General features: G+C 38.5%; 3 protein-coding genes across 6 annotated transcripts; 1 reads left to right on the forward strand and 2 right to left on the reverse strand.

Annotated features, from left to right (window-relative positions):
• Positions 1-285: 285 nt before the first annotated feature.
• Positions 286-4960, forward strand: LOC141811624 (putative plastid-lipid-associated protein 10, chloroplastic). 4 transcript variants are annotated; one of them, XM_074699642.1, is made up of 8 exons: positions 286-485; positions 574-681; positions 777-911; positions 980-1075; positions 3200-3280; positions 4088-4174; positions 4436-4491; positions 4554-4960. In XM_074699642.1, exons 1-8 carry the CDS (start codon positions 333-335, stop codon positions 4600-4602), a joined length of 765 nt encoding a protein of 254 aa, XP_074555743.1. In that variant the 5' UTR covers positions 286-332; the 3' UTR covers positions 4603-4960. The 4 variants fall into 4 exon arrangements, with proteins under 4 accessions (XP_074555743.1, XP_074555742.1, XP_074555744.1 ...); XM_074699641.1 differs by having other exon boundaries at positions 4565-4960; XM_074699643.1 differs by lacking the exon at positions 4088-4174 and having other exon boundaries at positions 4565-4960.
• Positions 4961-10444: 5484 nt separating this feature from the next.
• Positions 10445-15158, reverse strand: LOC141848369 (protein FAR-RED IMPAIRED RESPONSE 1-like). Its single transcript, XM_074736394.1, has 6 exons — positions 13866-15158; positions 13714-13778; positions 12289-12503; positions 11516-11611; positions 11296-11404; positions 10445-10449 (listed from the first exon to the last, which is right to left on the reverse strand). Exons 1-6 carry the CDS (start codon positions 15107-15109, stop codon positions 10445-10447), a joined length of 1734 nt encoding a protein of 577 aa, XP_074592495.1. The 5' UTR covers positions 15110-15158.
• A 350-nt stretch (positions 15159-15508) lies between these two features.
• On the reverse strand, positions 15509-18444 carry LOC141848370 (uncharacterized). The gene is made up of 2 exons (XM_074736395.1): positions 17196-18444; positions 15509-17103 (listed from the first exon to the last, which is right to left on the reverse strand). The coding sequence occupies exons 1-2, from the start codon at positions 18442-18444 to the stop codon at positions 15509-15511; spliced, it is 2844 nt and encodes a 947-aa protein (XP_074592496.1).
• Positions 18445-20565: the final 2121 nt, after the last annotated feature.

Here is a 20565-nt window from a genome sequence, read left to right on the forward strand (position 1 = left end):
TTATTCGATTAATTTTTAGAGTGGATGATTTTCGATTTCATTAGATGATTTTGTTTTAAAAAAAATAATTTTTACAATATTCATCTCTATTAAAATACAAATTTTGATTCTCTCAGCTTCTCTTATATCTTTGACGGGCCAGTTTGATGGATAATTGAAATTTCCTTATTTGTGCTTTTCTTATAAATCTTATATTTATTAATTACAAGATGTATCGAAAAACTTGCTGCGTCTGACGGTGTTTTAACTCGATAAATATAGAGCTCTGTTTAAATTTTAAAAGTATTTATCCGTAAGCCAAGCGACGATCCCCAAAGCTGCGCGAGCCGAAGATGAAGAGCCCTGTGGTCTGCCCGGCAAGGCCCTTTACTATCGTAACCCTGATTCCCAGGAGCGACCTTCCTTCTTCGTTGCTGCTCTCCTCAACCCGCCGTGGCTCTCCTCCACCGCGTTTGCGCGTCGCCGCTGCTGTCGCCTCCCCACCTGTGGGCATTCTCTAAGTTTCTGTCTTGTTTTCCGTCTGAATGTGATTTTGCTGTTCGAAGTCGATTTGTTTGATGGAACCCCTCTCAGGCGGCGGATCTGGAAAGGAGGAAGCTCGATCTCCTCCGAGCCGTTCAAGACACGCAGCGCGGCCTCGCCGCCACCGCCGACCAGCGCTCCGTCGTTGAGGAGGCCCTCGTGAGTTAGTAGTTGACGCTGTTGGCCCGCCTCCCCCTTTCCTTTTCGACTTTTATTCTTTTTCTTCTTCAGATGCTAGAGAGCTTGCCTTGTAGGTCTCGGTCGAGGAGTACGACGCCGGTTCAACTGTGGACCTCTCGAAGCTGGATGGTACTTGGCGGCTCAACTACACCACTGCATCTGACGTTCTCGTCCTATTTGAAGCCGCGGCTAGGCTTCCCTTCCTCCAGGTTATCCTCATTCTCCTTTCCCTCAATTTCACCCTCTCAATGATCGCTTACGCGCTGCGCTGTGACAGGTCGGGCAGATCTTTCAGAAATTTGAATGCAAGGATCGATCAGACGGAGGTGTAGTCCGGAATGTGGTACGCTGGAGTATTTCTCCCCTCTTGGAGGTAAACATGAGCATAAATTGCTCTACGAGTATGCCTGGAAAATAAATATTGTGATTTAAACAATGATTTTTGAAGTACAAGCACATAACATATAACTCTAATAATGTGCAGTTTTTTTTTGAATTGATTTTGTTTTACTTTTCTTTTTATTTTTTGATACTACTATAGATTGTTTACAATTTAGATGGTTGTGTAATTGTCATAATGCATATTTATTGTCCTTATAATGTTAAAGCTGAGATCTTTAACAAGAAATTTTGTGTACACTATCTCATAGGCTCTACAAGTCATTGTTATGTATTTTTCTTTCTCACTAAATCATGGCACAGTACTTTTCTTTTTTACTTTTCCATGCTATAAGATTGTCTTTCGACATACATAAAATCCTACAGTGGACCTTGTATCAATACTAGACCCAACGTAATTGGAATCAAAGAAGGGACTCAATATTTAGTGTCTTATGTTTTGTATAAAATAAACCCTTCCCTTCTTGAAGATCCTTTAATTTATTATAGGATTCTTAACACTACCTCCAGTGACACTTTTTGGGTCTTTCCATAAACTGATTTCAAGTACGTTTAGCCTAGTAAAAAAATGAGTTTTCTCCTTCAGTGTTTGTTGATGAGATTAGTCTTCAAAATGATCATTAACTTAATAGAATTGGAGTCTTTGTTAATTTCCTTACAAACATATTGACTTATTGCAAAAGATCTATCATATATTTTCTTTAAAATAAATATATTCCTTGATAACTATAAGTAATTTGCCGTGTGACCTAGAGGTCACGGGTTGGAGTCATGGAACTATTCTCTTACAATGTAGGGTAAGATTGCATATAATAGATCCTTCCCCGGGACCAGCATGGGCGGGGGCTTCGTGCACCGGGCTGCCCTTTTTTTATTTTTTTATTTTTTACAATCATAAGTAATTTCAACTTGAAGAAAGGTACTGATCTTCCCAATGTTTTAATGATAACTTAACTTGAAGATATTTTTAGATGTTATAAGCAATCTCCTCTTGCCTTTGATCTCGATGAATTCTTCTCTGTCGGGCTGTTGGGGAATCATCTATCATTCTCTTATCTTCTCTTCTTGACTCCATGCTTATCTAACCTCCCATAGAATATATAATATGTCACGATTGAATTAGTAACAGACAGGAATTGGTTGGCCAAGTGTGTTTTTATTGCTAAGCTGGTTCCTACTGCTTGATATGGTCATAGCTGGAGTACAAGTTGAAGTTGGTTGAGGTCAGATGGGATGTTGACATGGTCCATTGGAGATGAGGCACGACTGGACCGAGGTGGCTATGGCTTTGCTGAGGTGCTATAGCTTGCTTGTGGTGATTATGGTTGGACAGAGATGGATAGGTATATCATTTGTAGTGGATGGGCTTGGGTTAAAGTATTCGGCTTAGCTTCTTGAGGAGGGGAGAATTAAGGGTGCACAACTCCCTCTGTCTCACTTGCTCTTCTAGGTTGGTTGAGGTTACTCAATAGAAGGTGGGAAAGTAGAGAATGCCACTTTCCAGCCAAAAGTTGCCAAAAAATGTGTCATTTCAATAAGCATGCTTATTTGTTGACTTTTATAGATGGACCCATAATGAGGCACTATTAGGTGTCATGATTAGGTGGCTGCCAATTTTCATTGTTGATCCTTGGACTTCTTTATGCATGCACATGGTCCAGGTACACATGAATCTAACTCAGTGTTCTGCATGAAGGATTTAAGGCGATTTACTATTCCCCTTATCACTATCCAAACAAGTTTGATGTATCAACCTATCTGCCTGCTTATGTATGTAAAGTCTTGAAATTACTCTCTGTAGAATCGAACCATTCCCTAAACAAATCGCTTTCATGTAACCAAAAGCAAAGTGTATGAAAATATAGATGTTACCTCAAATAAAATCAATATAATGAGCTTAGTTTGAAACAGCTTCTTTCTTCGTCATCCCTTAAATAGGAGACCGGAACATAATGGTTTGATCTACGAAACATGAAATCATATTATTCAATTAAAATAGTTATCGTTTAATGCATCTCTAGTGAAATGATTTTTCCCAAATAATTTCTTATTGACTTATCCATTTTGATGTTTTGATTATTCTTAGTTTTCCTTGTAGGAACTAGAAGGTGCAACTTTGGTAGTCTCTGCTAAATTTTCACTCCTTTCTAAGCGCAACATATTTCTTCAGTTTGAAGAGGTAGCTCTATTTGTACAATTTTTTATCTTTTATAATCCATGAGTCTACTAAACTATTAATTCCTAAAGAGATCCATTTCACAATAAAATTGGATCTTGAAAATTGTACCACTTTATCCAATTGAGTAAATTGCCACTGAGTTCAGTCTGGTTGTATCTGAAAAACCTGTTTGTTTTTAAGTTTCTATTTATGGGGTCCAAGCCTGCTTAATAGTAGGAATATAAATTAACTTTACATAGAGTTATAGAGTTCGATGACAAGATAAGATGGGACTCATGCCTTGTTATAGTAGTTGTTTATTTGTTTTGCAGGATGGAATCTTCTCTTTCCTGTGTGTCACTAATCAAGTCTGCCTTTGGTTATTCAATAACCTTGGTCTTCAGCAAACATTGGGGTTTAGAATCCTATCACGAATCACATTTTGTTTCTTTATGGATAAACAACTGAAGAGAAGAAAGATGGAAGTTCAACATATAAAATAGAGCACTGGCTAAGTGCTTTTTACTTGAGTAACAGAGTTAATTCTTAACCAGAATGAATTAGGGCCATGTTAGTTGATGTTTTGAACTTTCATCCAAACTTTTGAGGAGTTAATAATATACATGTGCATCCTTTGACAATTAGATGTTGAGACTCTTGCTAACATTCTATCTTAGAAGAACCAATGACTATGAAGTATTGATGTTCACATGGTTAGTGTGACACATAATCAGACAACTGTTTCCTCCATGATCTGTGGTTTTGATTAAGTAAATTCCTTATTTTTGTCACCTTACTTTTTCTTTGAGAATGTTTCCTAAATGCTAGGTTGCTGTTGAAAACATTAGAATTAGTGAAGAACTACAAGCGTTGATAGCTCCAGCTATACTCCCTCGTTCATATTTAAGTCTTCAGGTTTGGAATTGTATTTCCTTTTCTAATCGACTTTGTTAAAATGTTAGCTCTTACCAACAGATGGACATGGTTATCTAGCTTTTACACAGGTGATAAAACCGAAAATCTTTATTTGCAAAACACTGGCTTATGATGTCCTGCTGTTTTCTTGATGACTTATCAATGGCCAAATTCTGGTGGCATATACATAGCCAAGAGAGTGGCAGACATTTTTTGGGGAACCTACTTTATGCAACTATTTACTCAACCAATTTTATGCAGATATTGCAGTTTATACGGAGTTTTCGAACTCAAGTACCTGTAAGTGGTCCAGACAGGTAAAGAATTTTTAACCCAAGTAAATTATGCTCCTAAAAAGGAATGTCAACATTTCTGCCAGCTTCCTTGCAGACGCTCCCCAGGAGGGTTGTACTACTTATCATACTTAGACCGTGATATGCTGCTAGGTCGTGCTGTTGGTGGTGGGGGTGTGTTTGTTTTTACACGGGCTCAGCCTCTTACAGTACACTAGCTAGGTGTAGTTTGAAAAGAAAAACACAGAAAAAGAACAGTGTGCAGCAAAGAGCCAATGGACTATTCACAAAGTCTATAGCCTGGTAAATCTGCATAAATTATGGCCAGACAGCGGCGTTACATTTCATGAATCCATCACGGCCGGGTTTGTTCATTGCCGTGGGTTTACTGGTGTTTCACTGTATTTGTTATCTTTTTTCTGCTTTGTAGCAGGAAATATATGATTCTTATATAATTTCCAGAAATGTAATATCAAATCGCTGTTGCTTGTGAGATTGATGTTACTTAGGGTGTGTTTGGTTGGGAGTCATCTGTGATTACTTTAGTTATCTATCCAAAATTATCAATCAAAATTTTGTTTAGTTTAGGTAATCGACAATTCTCAAATAATGCTTCATGTCTGACACGTCAGCATACACGTTAGTAAAAGAGGGCATCCAATCTAGAATTGAAAAAATTAAGGAAAATTAAGATTTTTCTTGATTTCAGAGTTATGATAATTTTTTTTACAAAATTATCCCGCGAACCCCTCTGTGAGCGAAACCCTCTCCCCACCTCGATCGCGAGCGAAATCCTCTCCCGTCTCTCCAATCGCGAGAAATCCTCTCCTGTCCCTTGTTGGGGAGCATGGAGTTCCTGGTAAGACGGGAGATGATCTCGTGGTAGGTCTTTGAGTCATGGTGGAATCCGGTCCTCTCGACACATCGGAAGAAGCGAAGCGCGTGGTTCGGATGCCTAGAACCGCGGAGGACGACGAGGACGAGGGGCTAGTTGAAGGTTGGAGCGAGAGAGCGGATAGAATTCTAGAGGCGCGTAGTCCATGGCCGCTTAGACATGTAGCAGATGATCTTATGGAGCTTCTCCTCCTTCCCTCGGCGTTGTCTCGGCGGCGTGAACGCGATTCCTTGGATGGAGGAGACGCAGCGTCAAAAGGGGTAGGATCTACAGCAGTGGAGGATGGAGGGGCATCGGAGGAAAAATCATGGTGGAAGAGGATGAGGTGGGCGTCTGGGCGAGAGGGAGGAGAAATAATTATTTTTACTAAAAGAATTATAAAATTTCAAAAAGATCTTTCACTTTTTTATTTAGCCAATATATATACATAAAAAATGATATGTTACATATTTATTCGACATTTAATATTAATTTATATATATATACATATAATATATATTTTTTGATTTAGAATTTAGATTTTAGAATTTAGGATTTAATATTTAGCATTTAAATTATATATATATATATATATATATATATATATATATGATATTTTTTTAATACGAGTTTGTATATTAAAATAATTATTGAATGCATACAAATTAAGGTCATATTCATCAAATATATTTATACATTTTAAATAAGAGCATCCCAACGGATGCATTAATAGGGGTGTTATAATTATTTCTAATCGGTTTTCGATTTATTCAATTTGATTGATTCGATTTTGCTCAAATACTTATCTCGATTTGTTAGAACCTCTTTTAAGATAATTTAAAATAATTCAATATCAAATTAATTTAATTATAAAAAATGATTATAATTGAACTAGAGGTAATATAGTAAATGTTAAAGTAAGTAATATATTATAACCTTCCAACAAACAAGGTTTTGTCTCATTACCTAAAATTAAACCAAACAAATTATGTTATGTTTTATTTTCTATAACCTTGGTTGGTAATCACATAATCAAGCTGATCACATATTATCCTCAATCAAACACACCCTTAAGGTTAACTAAATATCATCATTTGGCGAGTGATATGTTTAAATGAAGGTGACAATTTAGGTAATGTTATGCTCGAGAAGTCATGCTTGACTATTTTATGTTTGAGATTCTATGTTCACGTGCGAGATGTCATGTTAGCTCTTCATGCTCGACGACCCATGCTTGTTTGTTTCTTTAATGATGTTTGAGATGCCATGTTAAGAGCTCGCCATCAAATTTGAGCGGGGAGAGGGAGGAGGATGGAGGTGCTCATGCAACTTTGATCCATAGTCTAGGTGGTGTGAGTTACCGTGTAAGTCGTGATGGCATACTTGAGTATAATATGTCACCTTCGACGTGCATCTGCTATCATCCAAATTGTGGCCCTGGTATCACATGATATCACGAGGGATAAGTTAGGAAAATTTTATACTTTGTTTTGTTTGTGAGGAGATGAGGGAAGGGAAAAGAAGGGTAAATAAGGAGAAAGGAACTTTGAACCTTGTTTGGAAAGGAGTAAGAGAAGGGTAGGGAAGGATAAGTTTTAATCTTTCTTATCCATGAAAAGGGAGATTTTTTTACACTCCAAGTTGGGAGGTAAGGAAAGGGAAGATAACTATAAATATTATTTGTTTCAATTTTATTCATGTTTTAAAATATTAATTCTTAAATAATTTATTTAATTTAATTTTTTTTAATTTCTCTAACCGAGTACGATCTTTTCATTCTTTTTTTACATCAATAAATTTTTATAAAAATATATGTAGAAATACTGATGTATTCTTTGTCGTATCAAAGTATAAAGATTCTATATTTTACATGCTTATTGTATGCCTACTCATTAATTTTTTTTATTTATTTAAATCATAAATATTAATTTTAATTGATCATATCATAAGGTGGCTTTGGTAAGAAAAATCTTAAATCGGTTTAATGACTATACATATTTTTTTTTCATATGTAGATTTATTTTAAGAAATAAGAGTATTTTTATAATTTTATATATTTAATCTTCATTTCTTTTCCTTTTCTTCCAAAATAAGGTAACACATGTTACGTTGAACTTTTTTTTCTCCCAAACAAGGAGAACATAAATATTTTCCTTCTCTTTCCTTTTCTTCCCTTCTCTTCCCTTTCCTTTCCTTTCCGTTAATGAACCTTCTTTCACTCCATCTAACCATTGAGGTACTTGCTGGCTGATATAATTTCTGGATGATTAACAGGATTTTCCAAGGTGTACAATTTCTTTAGTTCGCGAGGCGCTGATCACTGCTGTTGTCTAGAATCTTTACCCCATGCCCAAACATAACTCTACGTACCTTACCTTGTGGCTCTTCTTCACACAGGAACGGTAGCAGACCAAGGACCAACAAGCTTATATGGTGTGCAAGATGTGCCCCTTGTGTCAAGGAGCGGATGAGACATTTCATTGTTTATTTTTCCGGTGCTCAAATTAGCCTGGCCCTATGGGCCAAAGTGCGGACTTGGTTGGTTATGTACCAAGAGATGAGCATGGCAAATTACTCACCAAGATATGATTATATTTTTGACAATTTCATGGATGATTTATTTTATTTGACAAGCTAAGAATAAATATAATTTTGATGGTGATGTGTCAAACGTCGAATAGGATGTTCTTTGAGGCATATGTTTAGTATGTATATTTTTTCCTCGATTCCGTAATATATTTACCTTCAAAAAAAAAGAAAAGAAAAGAAAGTGACAACTAGGATATTATTAAATAGTGGAAAATCTGAAATAGAAAATTAATCTGAATATAAAGCTTAATAAAAATTTAATTGATGCTGTAGAATAATAAAAACAAATGAGTAATATTAACGAAAGTCTTTTAATGTGATTTGAAACCTTTAAGTCTACCATCGATTCGTAAAATGAGTCATTTCATGAAAATTTTAGTCTTGTTTGTCAATTGTTGTCTTCAATGACTCAATGTCTCCAATCGATTTAATTTGATTCCAGCCGACTTAACGTCTATTAGTCAATTCAACTAAATTATTAGATTGCAAGCTTATCTTTTGACATATTGCAATTCTGATCAACTCAAAACATTTTCAGTAATTGACTCAAAATATGTCAATTGGTTCATTTAAAAAAATATACAAATAGTGAATAATCGATTACTTAATCGGCTCCAATCAAATATCAAATAGAGATTAAGATATTTTTATCGTTCAACTATCCAATTGACTAAAGTCACGAATCAACTCAAGTAGAAATAAAAAAACTCTATTGAACTTAATCTTTAATCTGCTGAATCATCGACTATTCTCTAGAAATACTATTTCTTATTCACGTTTAAATAAAGACTATCCAAAAATCCAAGACTACAAGTCACTCGTAATCTATTATCTCACATGCCTAGAAACCTTACTCTTGGATCTTCTTGTATCTTTCATGAGTTATGCCTCTGAGACTTATTTTGCTTGTCAAGAGACTTTACCTTCAAGTCTTCATCATTGACACTTGTCATGCTCATGTATGTTGCACCAAAGTATTTGATTAAACTTGACTTACATATACTACTTCATTTGCCAACTCCTATTGATTTTCTTCATTTATCTGTCAATGCTAAACTTATGCAACACAATTGCACCTGCATCAAGTTCTTTGTACCTATATACTTGTCAATCAAATTAGTGAATATTAACCTAACTTAAACTTATACCAAATATATCAAAATTGCTTGATCAAATCAGACCACCAAGGATGTGATTGTATCAAGAATATCTCTTTTTTGAGGTTTGATAATCAACTTAACAAAAATTAATTTTGAATTTGTTTCACAACTTATCCCCTCTCTAGTTTGTGTTTCTCGCCTTTATAAATATCTTTTTGCACTAACAATATTCTAGAAATGAAAAAAAATTCAAAATTTTAGATTTTAGATTATGATCTAACTTCCAAGGAGATAAAAACATCAAAAAGTTTATTTATTGAACTTTCGATGACCTATGCACCATAACTAATATTTTGGATTAAATTATCTCTACATTGACTTGTACGCTTTTTTTTCATCATGAATAACTTTTTTTTTAATAATTATATATATATATATATATATATATATATATATATATATATATATATATATATATATATACAGAGTTGTTATACTGAGCGCCTCGTGAGCGCCTCCGACGTGGATGCGTACGTGGCTGGGAACTCCGCCTCTCCGCGCGCGCGTGGCAACAAAAGCTTAACCCGAACCCTCGATCGCTCCTCCTCGCTCTCTTCCCCGCTTCCACCCTAACCCTAAGCGATCGCTCTCTTCTCCGTTGACGCCCCTCTCCTCGCCAAGCCCCCCTGCTCGACGACGCCCCTCTGCTCGCCACGCCCCCTGCTCGTCGCGTGCTCGCCGCGCTTCCTCGCCGCTTGCTCCCCGCGCTTCCTCGCCGCGTGCGCCAAGCCCTCTGCTCGCCAAGCCCCCTTGCTCGCCAAGCCCCCTCTTCAAGCCCTCTGCTCCCTGCGCTTGCTCGCCAAGCCCCGACGCTCGCCAACCTTGTTCGCCGACGCCCCTCTGCCCGGCGCCCTCTCCGCTGCGCCCCTTCTCGCAGCTGCGCCACTGCTCACCGCGCTCTCTCGCCATTTGCTCACCGCCAGCCGCGGCCTCGAAACCCTAATTCTTCCTCGCCCTCTACTCGCCGCCAGCCACGCCATCTGCTCGCTGCCAGTCGCGGCCTCGAAATCCTAATTCTTCCTCGCCGCCAGCCACGTCCTCTGCTCGCCGCCAGCCGTGCCCTCTGCCCCATTGCAGATTCCGCCACTCATTCTGTAAGAAATTTGAACTCTAGCTGGGAACTAGCATGCCATACATTTTGCAAGCATTTTAGCTTAAAAATCATAAATGTACTGTATGTTCGTGAAGAACTTTGATATTTCATTCAATAAAGATGATCTTGAATAATGTTCATGTACAAATTTTAGTTCAACTTGAGCTTACTAAGATTTTTAATAAACTAGTCCGATAAATAAATATAATTTAATGTTTACACTAGTAACCATTAACACTTATTTGCAATATCAGTTTATCATCAACCTAATTACAAAGTAAATGACACTCAAATGACTACTTACACTAATTACAAACTATTGTCAAAGAGAAGGCATTAAACTTGTAGAACTTTAAGCATAACATTTATTTCATGTTTGGGCTCTACAATTATCATTCCATTTTCTGATTTGTCTTTTTTTTTTTTGTAGGATACTTGCAAATTAGTATTCCTTTATATAACTAAATGGTATGTTATTTGTTTTTAAGTTCTAATATTTTATTTTTATAAGATTATGAATGTTATTTTTTATTTAGGGAAAAAAAGCATATGTGGTCTTTGTTGGACACGAACCAGGTATCTATGACACATGGATAGAAGCATCTAATCAAGTGACTGGTTTTAAAGGTGCTATACATCAATCTTTTAAAAGTAGAGAGGAGGCAGAAGAAGCTTATTATAAACATATGGATAAAGTATCTACATCCACTCCTATAACATCAAAGGGAAAAGAAATTTCAAGGCCAACTTCTAATTCAAATTCAAGGAAAAATCTTTCGAAGGCTGAACAAATAGCTAAGTTGAAAGATGCATTGGAAGACATAAAACAACAATTAGATGCTCTACAGATGAGTAGTGATGATTAGATATGTTATTTCAAGTTGTTAGGGAATGTTATCCTGTAAATACTTCAAGATATCTAAATTGTTGTAAGTGTGGTATCAATCTAACTTGTTTTATCTAACTTATTGTAATGGTGTGTTGAACTTGAAATTATATTTTTGAAGAAATTATCACCTTCAGATTTTCATTCCACGGTAACAAAGTCAGATAAAATTGATAATAACTCCTAGCTAAGATCATTCGAAGAACAGAACAACAATGCAACTTACCATAGACTGCAAATACATGGTTGCCGGCTTTCAGTTCATTTATTTCACAAGCTTGAAAGCCATCCAGTTTCTTGAAGAATGCAACACTTGGATCTTTTGCAGATGAAAGCTGGAGGCAAGAAATGTAGGTTACTAAACAAAGTGTGATTTAGTAAATCTATCCTTGGTTTTGGATATGTTTCCAATGCTTCTAAGAATAGTTTATTCTTATCGAATTAACCAGATCAAACCGATATACAGGAAAATTAAGGAAGAACATTCCAGCAGAAGCAACCTTTCCAGTTTTGGTGCTATCTTCCTGCACCAGTCTGGAAGTCTGAAGAATACATCACAAGCAATATAGATTGGACAGGACTATAAAACATGAAATCAAAGGCTATGATATGAGAACAAGGGATCTGTAACTTACATAACCAATTTCTATGTTGACTAATCTTAAGCTACCTACTGGGGCACAAAAGTTGCAAGAGGAAATGGAGGAATACTGATTAACTTGGTTCCTATGAAAATATTAAGATGGATGCCATAAATTAATCGAGGAAATCAAATAAATGATCATATTACCGTCAATAGATGAAAACCAACAGAAAACTAAGATAAGATACAACTAACATATTCTAGATAACAGGTATTATTTTATATACAAAGGAGCAAAGGGCAATGGAAAGTCCACTCTACTAATTCAGTATTTAATTGACATCCCATCTGAAATCATCACAAACATCAGGCTATTACTCTGTTTTCGGGAAATAAGTGGAAAATGATTCATGTATAACTCCAACATAGTATTAAAAACAAACTAGCATCTTGGACGATGTTAGTTCATTATACAAAATACAAAATGGAATGTAATAATACAAAATGGAATGTAATAATACAAAATACAAAAAATACAAGCTTCAGCACCATGTTTATTGGCACTTCCATAATCGCTATTTACAATAGTAAGGCAACAAAATGGAACGCCACATCTGCAAGGAATAGCAAACCAACAAGTGCATCTCTTATTGATGTCAACTCTACAAGCTCCATGACCTCTTCAGCAAACGTCTTCAAGGAATGGCATAACGTCAATCTTTGTATGGCTTTATAAACAAGGAAAGGTGACAATGAAAACCACCTCACCATGGCTGAAACCTGCATGATAAGCTTGACTCTGAGTACTGGAAGGTTAAGCTTGAGGAAAGGTGGATTTGTGCTATCCAACTCTGAGTTTATCAGAACAGAACAGAAAAGATAAGGAAATCATAATACTGTTTAATCAGCATGCTAGAATTAGTGAATGTTATTTACCGACCTGCATTTGTCCAATTGATCCCAGGTTTGAGTTACATGTTCTGCATTCTTGCGGTGGAAAATACACCAATGTGACAAAGCTGAATATCATGGTAAAGAAACACATTAGTAACCTGGATATCCCTTGAACAAAGTAACCAAGGTACATCAAAAGTTCATATCACTTACAAATAATTGATATCTGAAAGCTCACTGAAGGAAGGGGATATTTCACTTGTTAGTTCACTAGAAGACAGATTTCTGCAAATAATCAAATTCATATTATAAATGTAAATAGCTACAATTCAAACCAGCCCATCTATATTCTACTGGTGAACAGGGATCACCTGTCCATTGCTTCTACCCAATTGCTTGATTGTAAAAGCTATTTGCAGCTAAGAAAATAAGAAACTATCAGAACCATTAGAGCAAGTCATACTGGCAAGGGCTACAACTTTGATGGATGCAGTAGGCAATGAAAATATTAACACAAAACCTGGTTACTTGGAATCATCTAAACACATGTCAAAAGTTTATGTTTAACACAAAATCTTAACACACATTGACAAAAGTTTATGTTTAACACCTGTCCATTGCTTCTTCACTATTGTTTGTGGAGAAGAACCATGCAAATTAAAAAGACAAACAAAGCAAGCAAGACCACGACCCAATTAAGAAAGTACCAAAATAGATCTGCAAAGAAATCCTTAGTTTTTGTCTGAATAGCAAAGTCTTACACAGAAAACCAAAGAGCATAAGATGCTGTAAATCTAATAGCAGACTATTTTAACTTCAGGCAATTTTATGCCATCAACATATCCTATCTAATCCAGAAGCTGCCAAAGCCTTCTATTTCACGGGAATATCGCAGAGCTCTTAATCCAGAAGCTGCCAAAGCCTATAAATTCATGTACAGAAAAACATAAGCTATTAATAGAACAACCACAGATGCATGTCTTTATCACAGAATGCCAAATTACAGTCAACCTATTTTCAACATGATGAGAAGCCATGCCTTCAAATTCTTTCAACGTTTAATCCTAAAGCATATTGTTAGAACCTACAACAATAAAGACAATTATTAACTTTAATTTCTCAATCAATCAATCACTATAATTTTGTAAAATAAAACCAAAACAGTACCAGCCATAGATACCAAGGGTTCATAAGTGTCGTCATCGTTGATATGTTGATTATCTATACTTGATCTGACAATCGGAAACACATTATCATATTTACAATATTTAATAAAATAAATTGATTTAAAAATAAATACAGAAGTAATCGACACATACCCTTGCTGTAAAAGTGGACAGTTGCGCTTATCATGTGACACACCTCGATTCCCACATCCATGACATAGCCGAGACTTTGCAACTGCCTTTTCCTTTGATGATTTCAATCTCTTCCCACATCTTTTCGTTCTTACTAAAGAAGGATCACTAACAACAGGAGGCTCATCCATGGATTTATTCCTTTGACTTCCATAGTCACAATTTTTACCAATATTCATCTCTTGAATTTTTTTGTATATACAATCGAATTGTTCATCTAAAAATTTTGTTCCCTCATCAGTCAAAGATGCATCATCAATTAACACCGATGCTTTATAGGACAACTTTGAGTGCCTTGACATCAAAAATCTTTCTGGATCATCAATGAAATTTTGCTCCCCCAAATCATATATTGCTCCAACCTTTGCATGTTGTGTCCAACGTTTGAGTATATACTTATCAGGCAAATGAAACACTTGAGTTATTTGGAAAAAAGCTAACATATGCCTGCATGGAATGCCATCAAACTCAAATTTCTTACAACTACATGATATGTAGTCGCTATGGTTGTCATGAGTGAGGACCCTTGGTTTGGAGGAAGAACAACTTTGAAAATTCATCACATGGTAAACTACATGATCAACTTCTACAGATATCTGTTTCACATAATACCCATGACTCTCACTCATTTGACTTTGAAACTCCATCCATTTATTTTTTGTATACAACTTAACCATTTGAGTTTCCATTGGCCATATTGTCTTAGTTTTGGGATGCTCATTCATATCAATATGATCTGCAATTAACTCATTATGTCTTTGGTGTCGCAGTGCCCTATTGAAAAGGGTGATAAAATCCATCAATGAGTTCTTTTTTGAGATATATTTCTTGAAAAATGCATGTGAGCTTTCAGATCTTTGACTACTTGACATTCCAGCACAAAAAACATTGCTAAAATATGCTGGCACCCACTTTTGTCGCAATGCATACATCAAACACAACCAGTCATTTTTCTCTAAGTTAGCACACTTGATAATCTCTTCCCATGAATTCTCAAATTCATCCGGCGTTGTAGAATTGCTAATGACATTTTTTATGCTTTGATAGTTGTCACGGAAGGTCAAAGGATTTAATTTCTCTGAAAATTTATTTAATATGTGCCATAAACAATAACGATGAAATGTCTGAGGGAAAACTTGTGCAATCGCCTTTGTCATAGCAGGATCTTGATCTGTGATGATGACTTTAGGTGCACCTGTAGGCATTGCTTCAATGAACTTGTTAAGCAACCAAACAAAAGAATCAGCTTTCTCATCACTTAATAAACCACAACCAAAAAGAGTTGTTTGATGATGATGATTAACTCCTACAAATGGTGCAAAAATCAATCCATATTTGTTGGTATTATATGTTGTATCAAATACAACTACATCACCAAAAATACTATATGCCCTCCTTGATATATGATCTGCCCAAAAACACCTACTAAATCTGTTTTTTGAATCAACCTCATATTCATAAAAAAAAACCAGAATTTTTTTCTTTTTCAGATGCAAATAGCTCAATTAAACTTTCGGCATCAATCCCCTTTTCTTCATCCCCTTTTCTTCATCCCTTAGTCCTCCATATTCTATTTCCAACAATCTCATTTGTTGACAAAATTTCTAATGTCTCTTTGAGCGTGTGCACCCTACTAGCTCAGGTCCTCCATATTCTATTTCCAACAATCTTTCATTCTGAATTTCAGGATCCTGTTCCTGAGCTGACTGAATGTCACCATGTCTCCAAATCTTAAGGGCGAAGACGACTGCTGCAAGCTCAAGGTCATGAGTAGGGTAGTTCTTCTCATAATCCTTGAGTTGTCTGGAGGCATAGGCAATTACCTTACCATTTTGCATCAGTACAGCTCCTAATCCCAATTTGGAAGCATCACTGTAAATATCATAGCTGCCTGTATCATCTGGTAGAGACAGGATGGGGGCACTGGTCAATCTTCTTTTTAGCTCCATAAAACTGTTCTCACAGTCCTCTGTCCACTGGTAGTAACCTGCTAATCCCAGAAAACTTCTGATTTCACTGGCATTCTTGGGTCTTTTCCAGTTCATCACAGTTTCTATCTTACTGGGATCTACCATAACACCATCCTTGGAGATGATGTGACCTAGGAATGACACCTGATCAAGCCAAAATTCGCATTTAGTGAACTTGGCATACAGCTGGTTTTGCTGAAGGGTCTGCAGTACTGTACTCAGGTGTTCTACATGCTCTTCCTGAGTTCTTGAATAGATAAGAATGTCATCAATGAATACAATGACAAACTTATCTATATAGTCTCTGAAGACTCTGTTCATGAGGTCCATAAAAATAGCAGGTGCATTGGTCACGCCAAAGGGCATGACTACGAACTCGTAATGCCCGTATCTTGTTCTGAAGGCCGTCTTGGGTATATCACTTTCCTTGACCTTTACTTGATGATACCCCGACCTGAGGTCTATTTTAGAGAACACTGCTGCTCCCTTTAACTGATCAAACAGGTCATCAATTCTGGGAAGAGGATACCTATTCTTGATTGTGACCTGGTTGAGTGCTCTGTAGTCTATGCATAGGCGCATGCTCCCGTCTTTCTTTTTCACGAACAATACTGGTGCTCCCCATGGTGAATGACTAGGGCGTATGAAACCCTTGTCTAGAAGCTCCTGGAGTTGTTCATGAAGTTCCTTGAGTTCAGCCGGAGCCATGCGGTAGGGCGCCTTAGAGATAGGATTTGTGCCGGGGATGAGCTCTATCTCAAATTCAATCTCCCTGTCTGGTGCCAAGCCTGGTAACTCATCAGGGAAGACTGCTGGGTAGTCACATACGACTCGGACCTCTGATAGCTGTCGGCCCTTGTCCTGACTGGTGTTGACTACATTTGCTAAAAACCCCATGCATCCTGAATCCAGTAGTTGCTGAGCTTTCAGAGCCGAGAGAAATCTCTTGGCTTTTCTCTTTGGTTCTCCGATGTACTCAAACTGAATTCCTGTTTCTGGTTGGAATATGACTTTCTGTTTACGGCACTCGATGGAAGCGCCGTACCTGGTCAGAAAATCCATTCCAAGTATGACGTCGTAGCCAGTCATATCCAGTAATATTAGATCACCGTAGAGCTCTCTATCTGCTATACTGACTGGCACTGCTCTGAGCCTGTGGGTGGATGCCATGTTTTCTCCTGAGGGCAGTGTTGTCAGAAACTGACCACTGAGTGCCTCTGGAGGTATAGCTAGCTTTCAGCAAATGACTTAGACACGTATGAGTGTGTTGCTCCTGTATCAAACAAGACAATTGCATTTTGCTCGAATATACATAACTGACCTGTGACAACCGTCGAGGCATTCGCCACATCCTCTCTGGTGAGTGAGAAGGTCCTGGCGTTGGTCATGCTGGAAGGGGCTTCTAGTCTGCCCTGGCTGAGGAGAGGACCCTCTAGTGTAGCCTGCATCTGATGTAGCTGAGCTGGTCTGTCCCCGTACTGTGTCAACTGAGGTGTGGGGAGGCCGGTCTTCTTCGGGCAGTTCCTAGCCATGTGCCCTTCCTGGCCACACTCATAACATGCCCTGCTGCCCTTGCGACAAGCTCCAGGGTGGAACCTCCCACATGTAGAGCATTGGGGGTAGGTACGCTTCTTATCAGCTGGCCCACCTTTCTGGTCACTCCCTTGCTTACGCTTGTTGCCAGAGCTCCCCTTTTTGTCATAGCCCTGGTGCTTCTGAGTACCTGAGCTTCCTTGTCCCTTGGATTCTGAGAAGGTCTGTCTCTGATGCTTGATGTTGTTCTGGTAGTGCTCGGTAATCAGAGCACTACTAACTAGCTCTTCAGTAGTCTGAGGCCTGTGAACACCCCCAGCCACATTCATAGCTATCTCTGGTCTCAACATCTTCAGCATCAGTCTGATTCTCTCCTTCTCTGAGCTGACTAACTCTGGACACAGACGAGCCAGCCTGTTGAACTTCTGCACGGCCTCCTCTACTGATAGGCTGCCCTGACGAAATTCAGTGAACTCGTCGTAGTGTCGGTTTGTTACTCGTGTATGAAAGAATTCTTCGTAGAATTCCTTCTCGAAGTCAGCCCAAGTCATCTGGTTTATAGGGCGCTTCGTCTTGATCCGCTCCCACCACATGCGTGCATCTCCCATCAGGCAGAAGGAGGCACACTTTACTTTCTCATGTTCTGGCCAGTCCAGAAGCTCCATGGTACTCTCCAGTGTTTTGAACCATGCTTGAGCATCCCATGGTTCCCTAGTGCCTGAGAAGTTCTCTGGCTTGATGCGTTGCCACTGGATTAGATATGCCTCTCTCCTAGGGTCTGAGGCCGTGATCGCTGGTGCAGTAGCCTGAACTGGCGGGACTTCTGTGACTACTGGTGTGGCCACGCTAGGTCCTGGAGTAACTGTGGGAGTAGTCTGTTGGTTAGCCCTGAGCATGGCTATTTCTTGCTGCTGTTCAGCAAGTTGTTTCTGCATCTGAACCACCAGTGCTGCAAGGTCTGGGGGAGGCACTGAACTGCCTGCCTCTGTCTGTGGCTCAGTAGCTTGTGTCCTCTTGGCTGGGCGTCCTCGTACCATTTTTCTATTAAATGGATAGAGAACATACATGACTAACATGGTCCTAACTAATATCATGTTAGGGGTATCATACATGAATCATGGCATAAAGCATATCCTAATCTTGCACATGCTTGCATTAACTTCTAACATGAAAAGAAGAACATGGGAGCAAGTAACATATAGGAAACATAAATGCTAAAGCATAAGAAAAGTGAGAGATGTTCTTACTTGGAAGCTGCAGATCAATGCTGATGTGTGTGAAGGAGTTATGGAACTTTGCTCTGATACCATCTGTAACGACCCGACCTCTCATGCTTACTTGCAAGGCCGGATTCGTTACTTATGTACATGCATAAACTACAGCGGAAGGCTTACTAGGGTGACAAGAAACTGTCTAGAACAAAATTTTCCTTGAAATCTAAATTATTCCGTATTTAGGAGGTTGGAACCGACACGGCCGTGCTGCTTAGCACGGCCTGACCGTGTCAGGCTCTGGACGCACGGCACTTCCACGCCGAGAGGCTACCTGGCACGGCCGTGCTGCTTAGCACGGCCTGGCCGTGTCCGGCTCTGGACGCCGAAGGGCTGTCTGGCACGGCCGTGCTGTTTAGCACGGGCTGGCCGTGTCAGACTCTGGACGCCGACGGTCTCCAACCAATTCACAGCAATATATCAACCTGCTCTAAATTGCATCACAAATATACTACCATGGCTAAACATACATCTTGGCATAGCATGAGAAAACTATGGGAAATTATCATAGTCTAAAACATGTTCAGAAACTATAAACTGTTAACCACAAAGGTCAAATAAGATCGTAGTTCCAGTTCCTTTAACCCACACACATCCTTGCACTTTTGCATTGATCTTCCAGCCTCCATCAGTTCATCAATCTCTTTTTCCCTTACCTTTATCTGCAGTATAGGGAAAAATAGAATCTGTAAGCTAAAAGCTTAGTAAGAAACATTCTACCTCACTAAAACATGTACGATGCATATGTTTTGAAAACATGGTTCTTGAAATCATATATGAACAGGAATTACATGGCATGGCATCGCATAAAGCATAAAGCTGAAAACTGAACATAAGCATGTATCATAAAACCAAACATAAACATGGATCATACTGAGTACCAATGATACAATATAGCATGAAAACTGAGGTCTGAGCTAAATTATCTAAACTTAGCTATTCTTGTGCCTATATTGTGTTCACCTAGCTGGTCTGTAAACCTGGAAACCATATACATAGTAGGTGAAATTATTTATATCATGTTCTTGCTTTGGGCCCGGCACTGTACCGTGATATAAGCATGCTATGGGCGACTGCGGGAGCCCCTCCCGGGATGACTGAGGGAATCCAACCCTTACTAGGTTATCTGAACCTAGGGACCGACTGCGGGAGTCCAGCCCGGGATGACTGCGGGAATCCAACCCGTTGGATCCAAGATCCTGTACAGTGCCTCATAAAATAAAATACATTTCTTTACTTGTTCGTATGTCTTGTTTTCATAAGGGTTATCTGAACCCGTGCTAGGTTGTCTGAACCTAGAGGCTACTATGGGAGCCTACCCAATGAACCGTAGTCCTATAACTGAATAGACTACATATCATGTAAATGACTACTGCAGCATGTGAAATGCCCTAAGGTGCTTAAACGTGTCTAAGGCATTTTATCAAACACGTGGCGTGCGCTAAGGCACACCCCAATGTATGGATTCTTACATAGCATGTTATCTAACAATCGTAAAACATAAAACGAAGCCCTATACTGCAGGTGAGGAGTTTCTTACCTGTTTCGCTAAATTTCCTTACGATTTAACCTCTAGATTTTCCGGAAACAAGAGCCGTTCGACGATTTGCTTGCGTCGATGAGTTCCTCTCGCGGAGACGAGTGCTCTCGTACTGGAATCTTCGTCGGAAGGTGTTCCGTTGGCCTTGGAGTCTCCCTTGGTGTTCGGCGTGAAGAGGAGGGGGAGAGAGAGGGCGTCGGCGGTTGGGAGGAAGAGGAGGAGTTCTCGATTAAAAAAAATCCCTAACTTCTCCACTTAAGTTGCCTATTTATATTAAGTGGTAAATAGGGCCCAACTCGACTATAAATATATTCGAATCTCTTCTCTTTCAGCGGCCGCTGCTGGCA

This window comes from Curcuma longa, chromosome 17, assembly GCF_044706935.1.
Source record: "Curcuma longa cultivar G26 ecotype Majalengka, Jawa Barat chromosome 17, ITB_CL_G26_1.1, whole genome shotgun sequence".
In the NCBI taxonomy this organism is placed as follows: Eukaryota; Viridiplantae; Streptophyta; class Magnoliopsida; order Zingiberales; family Zingiberaceae; genus Curcuma; species Curcuma longa.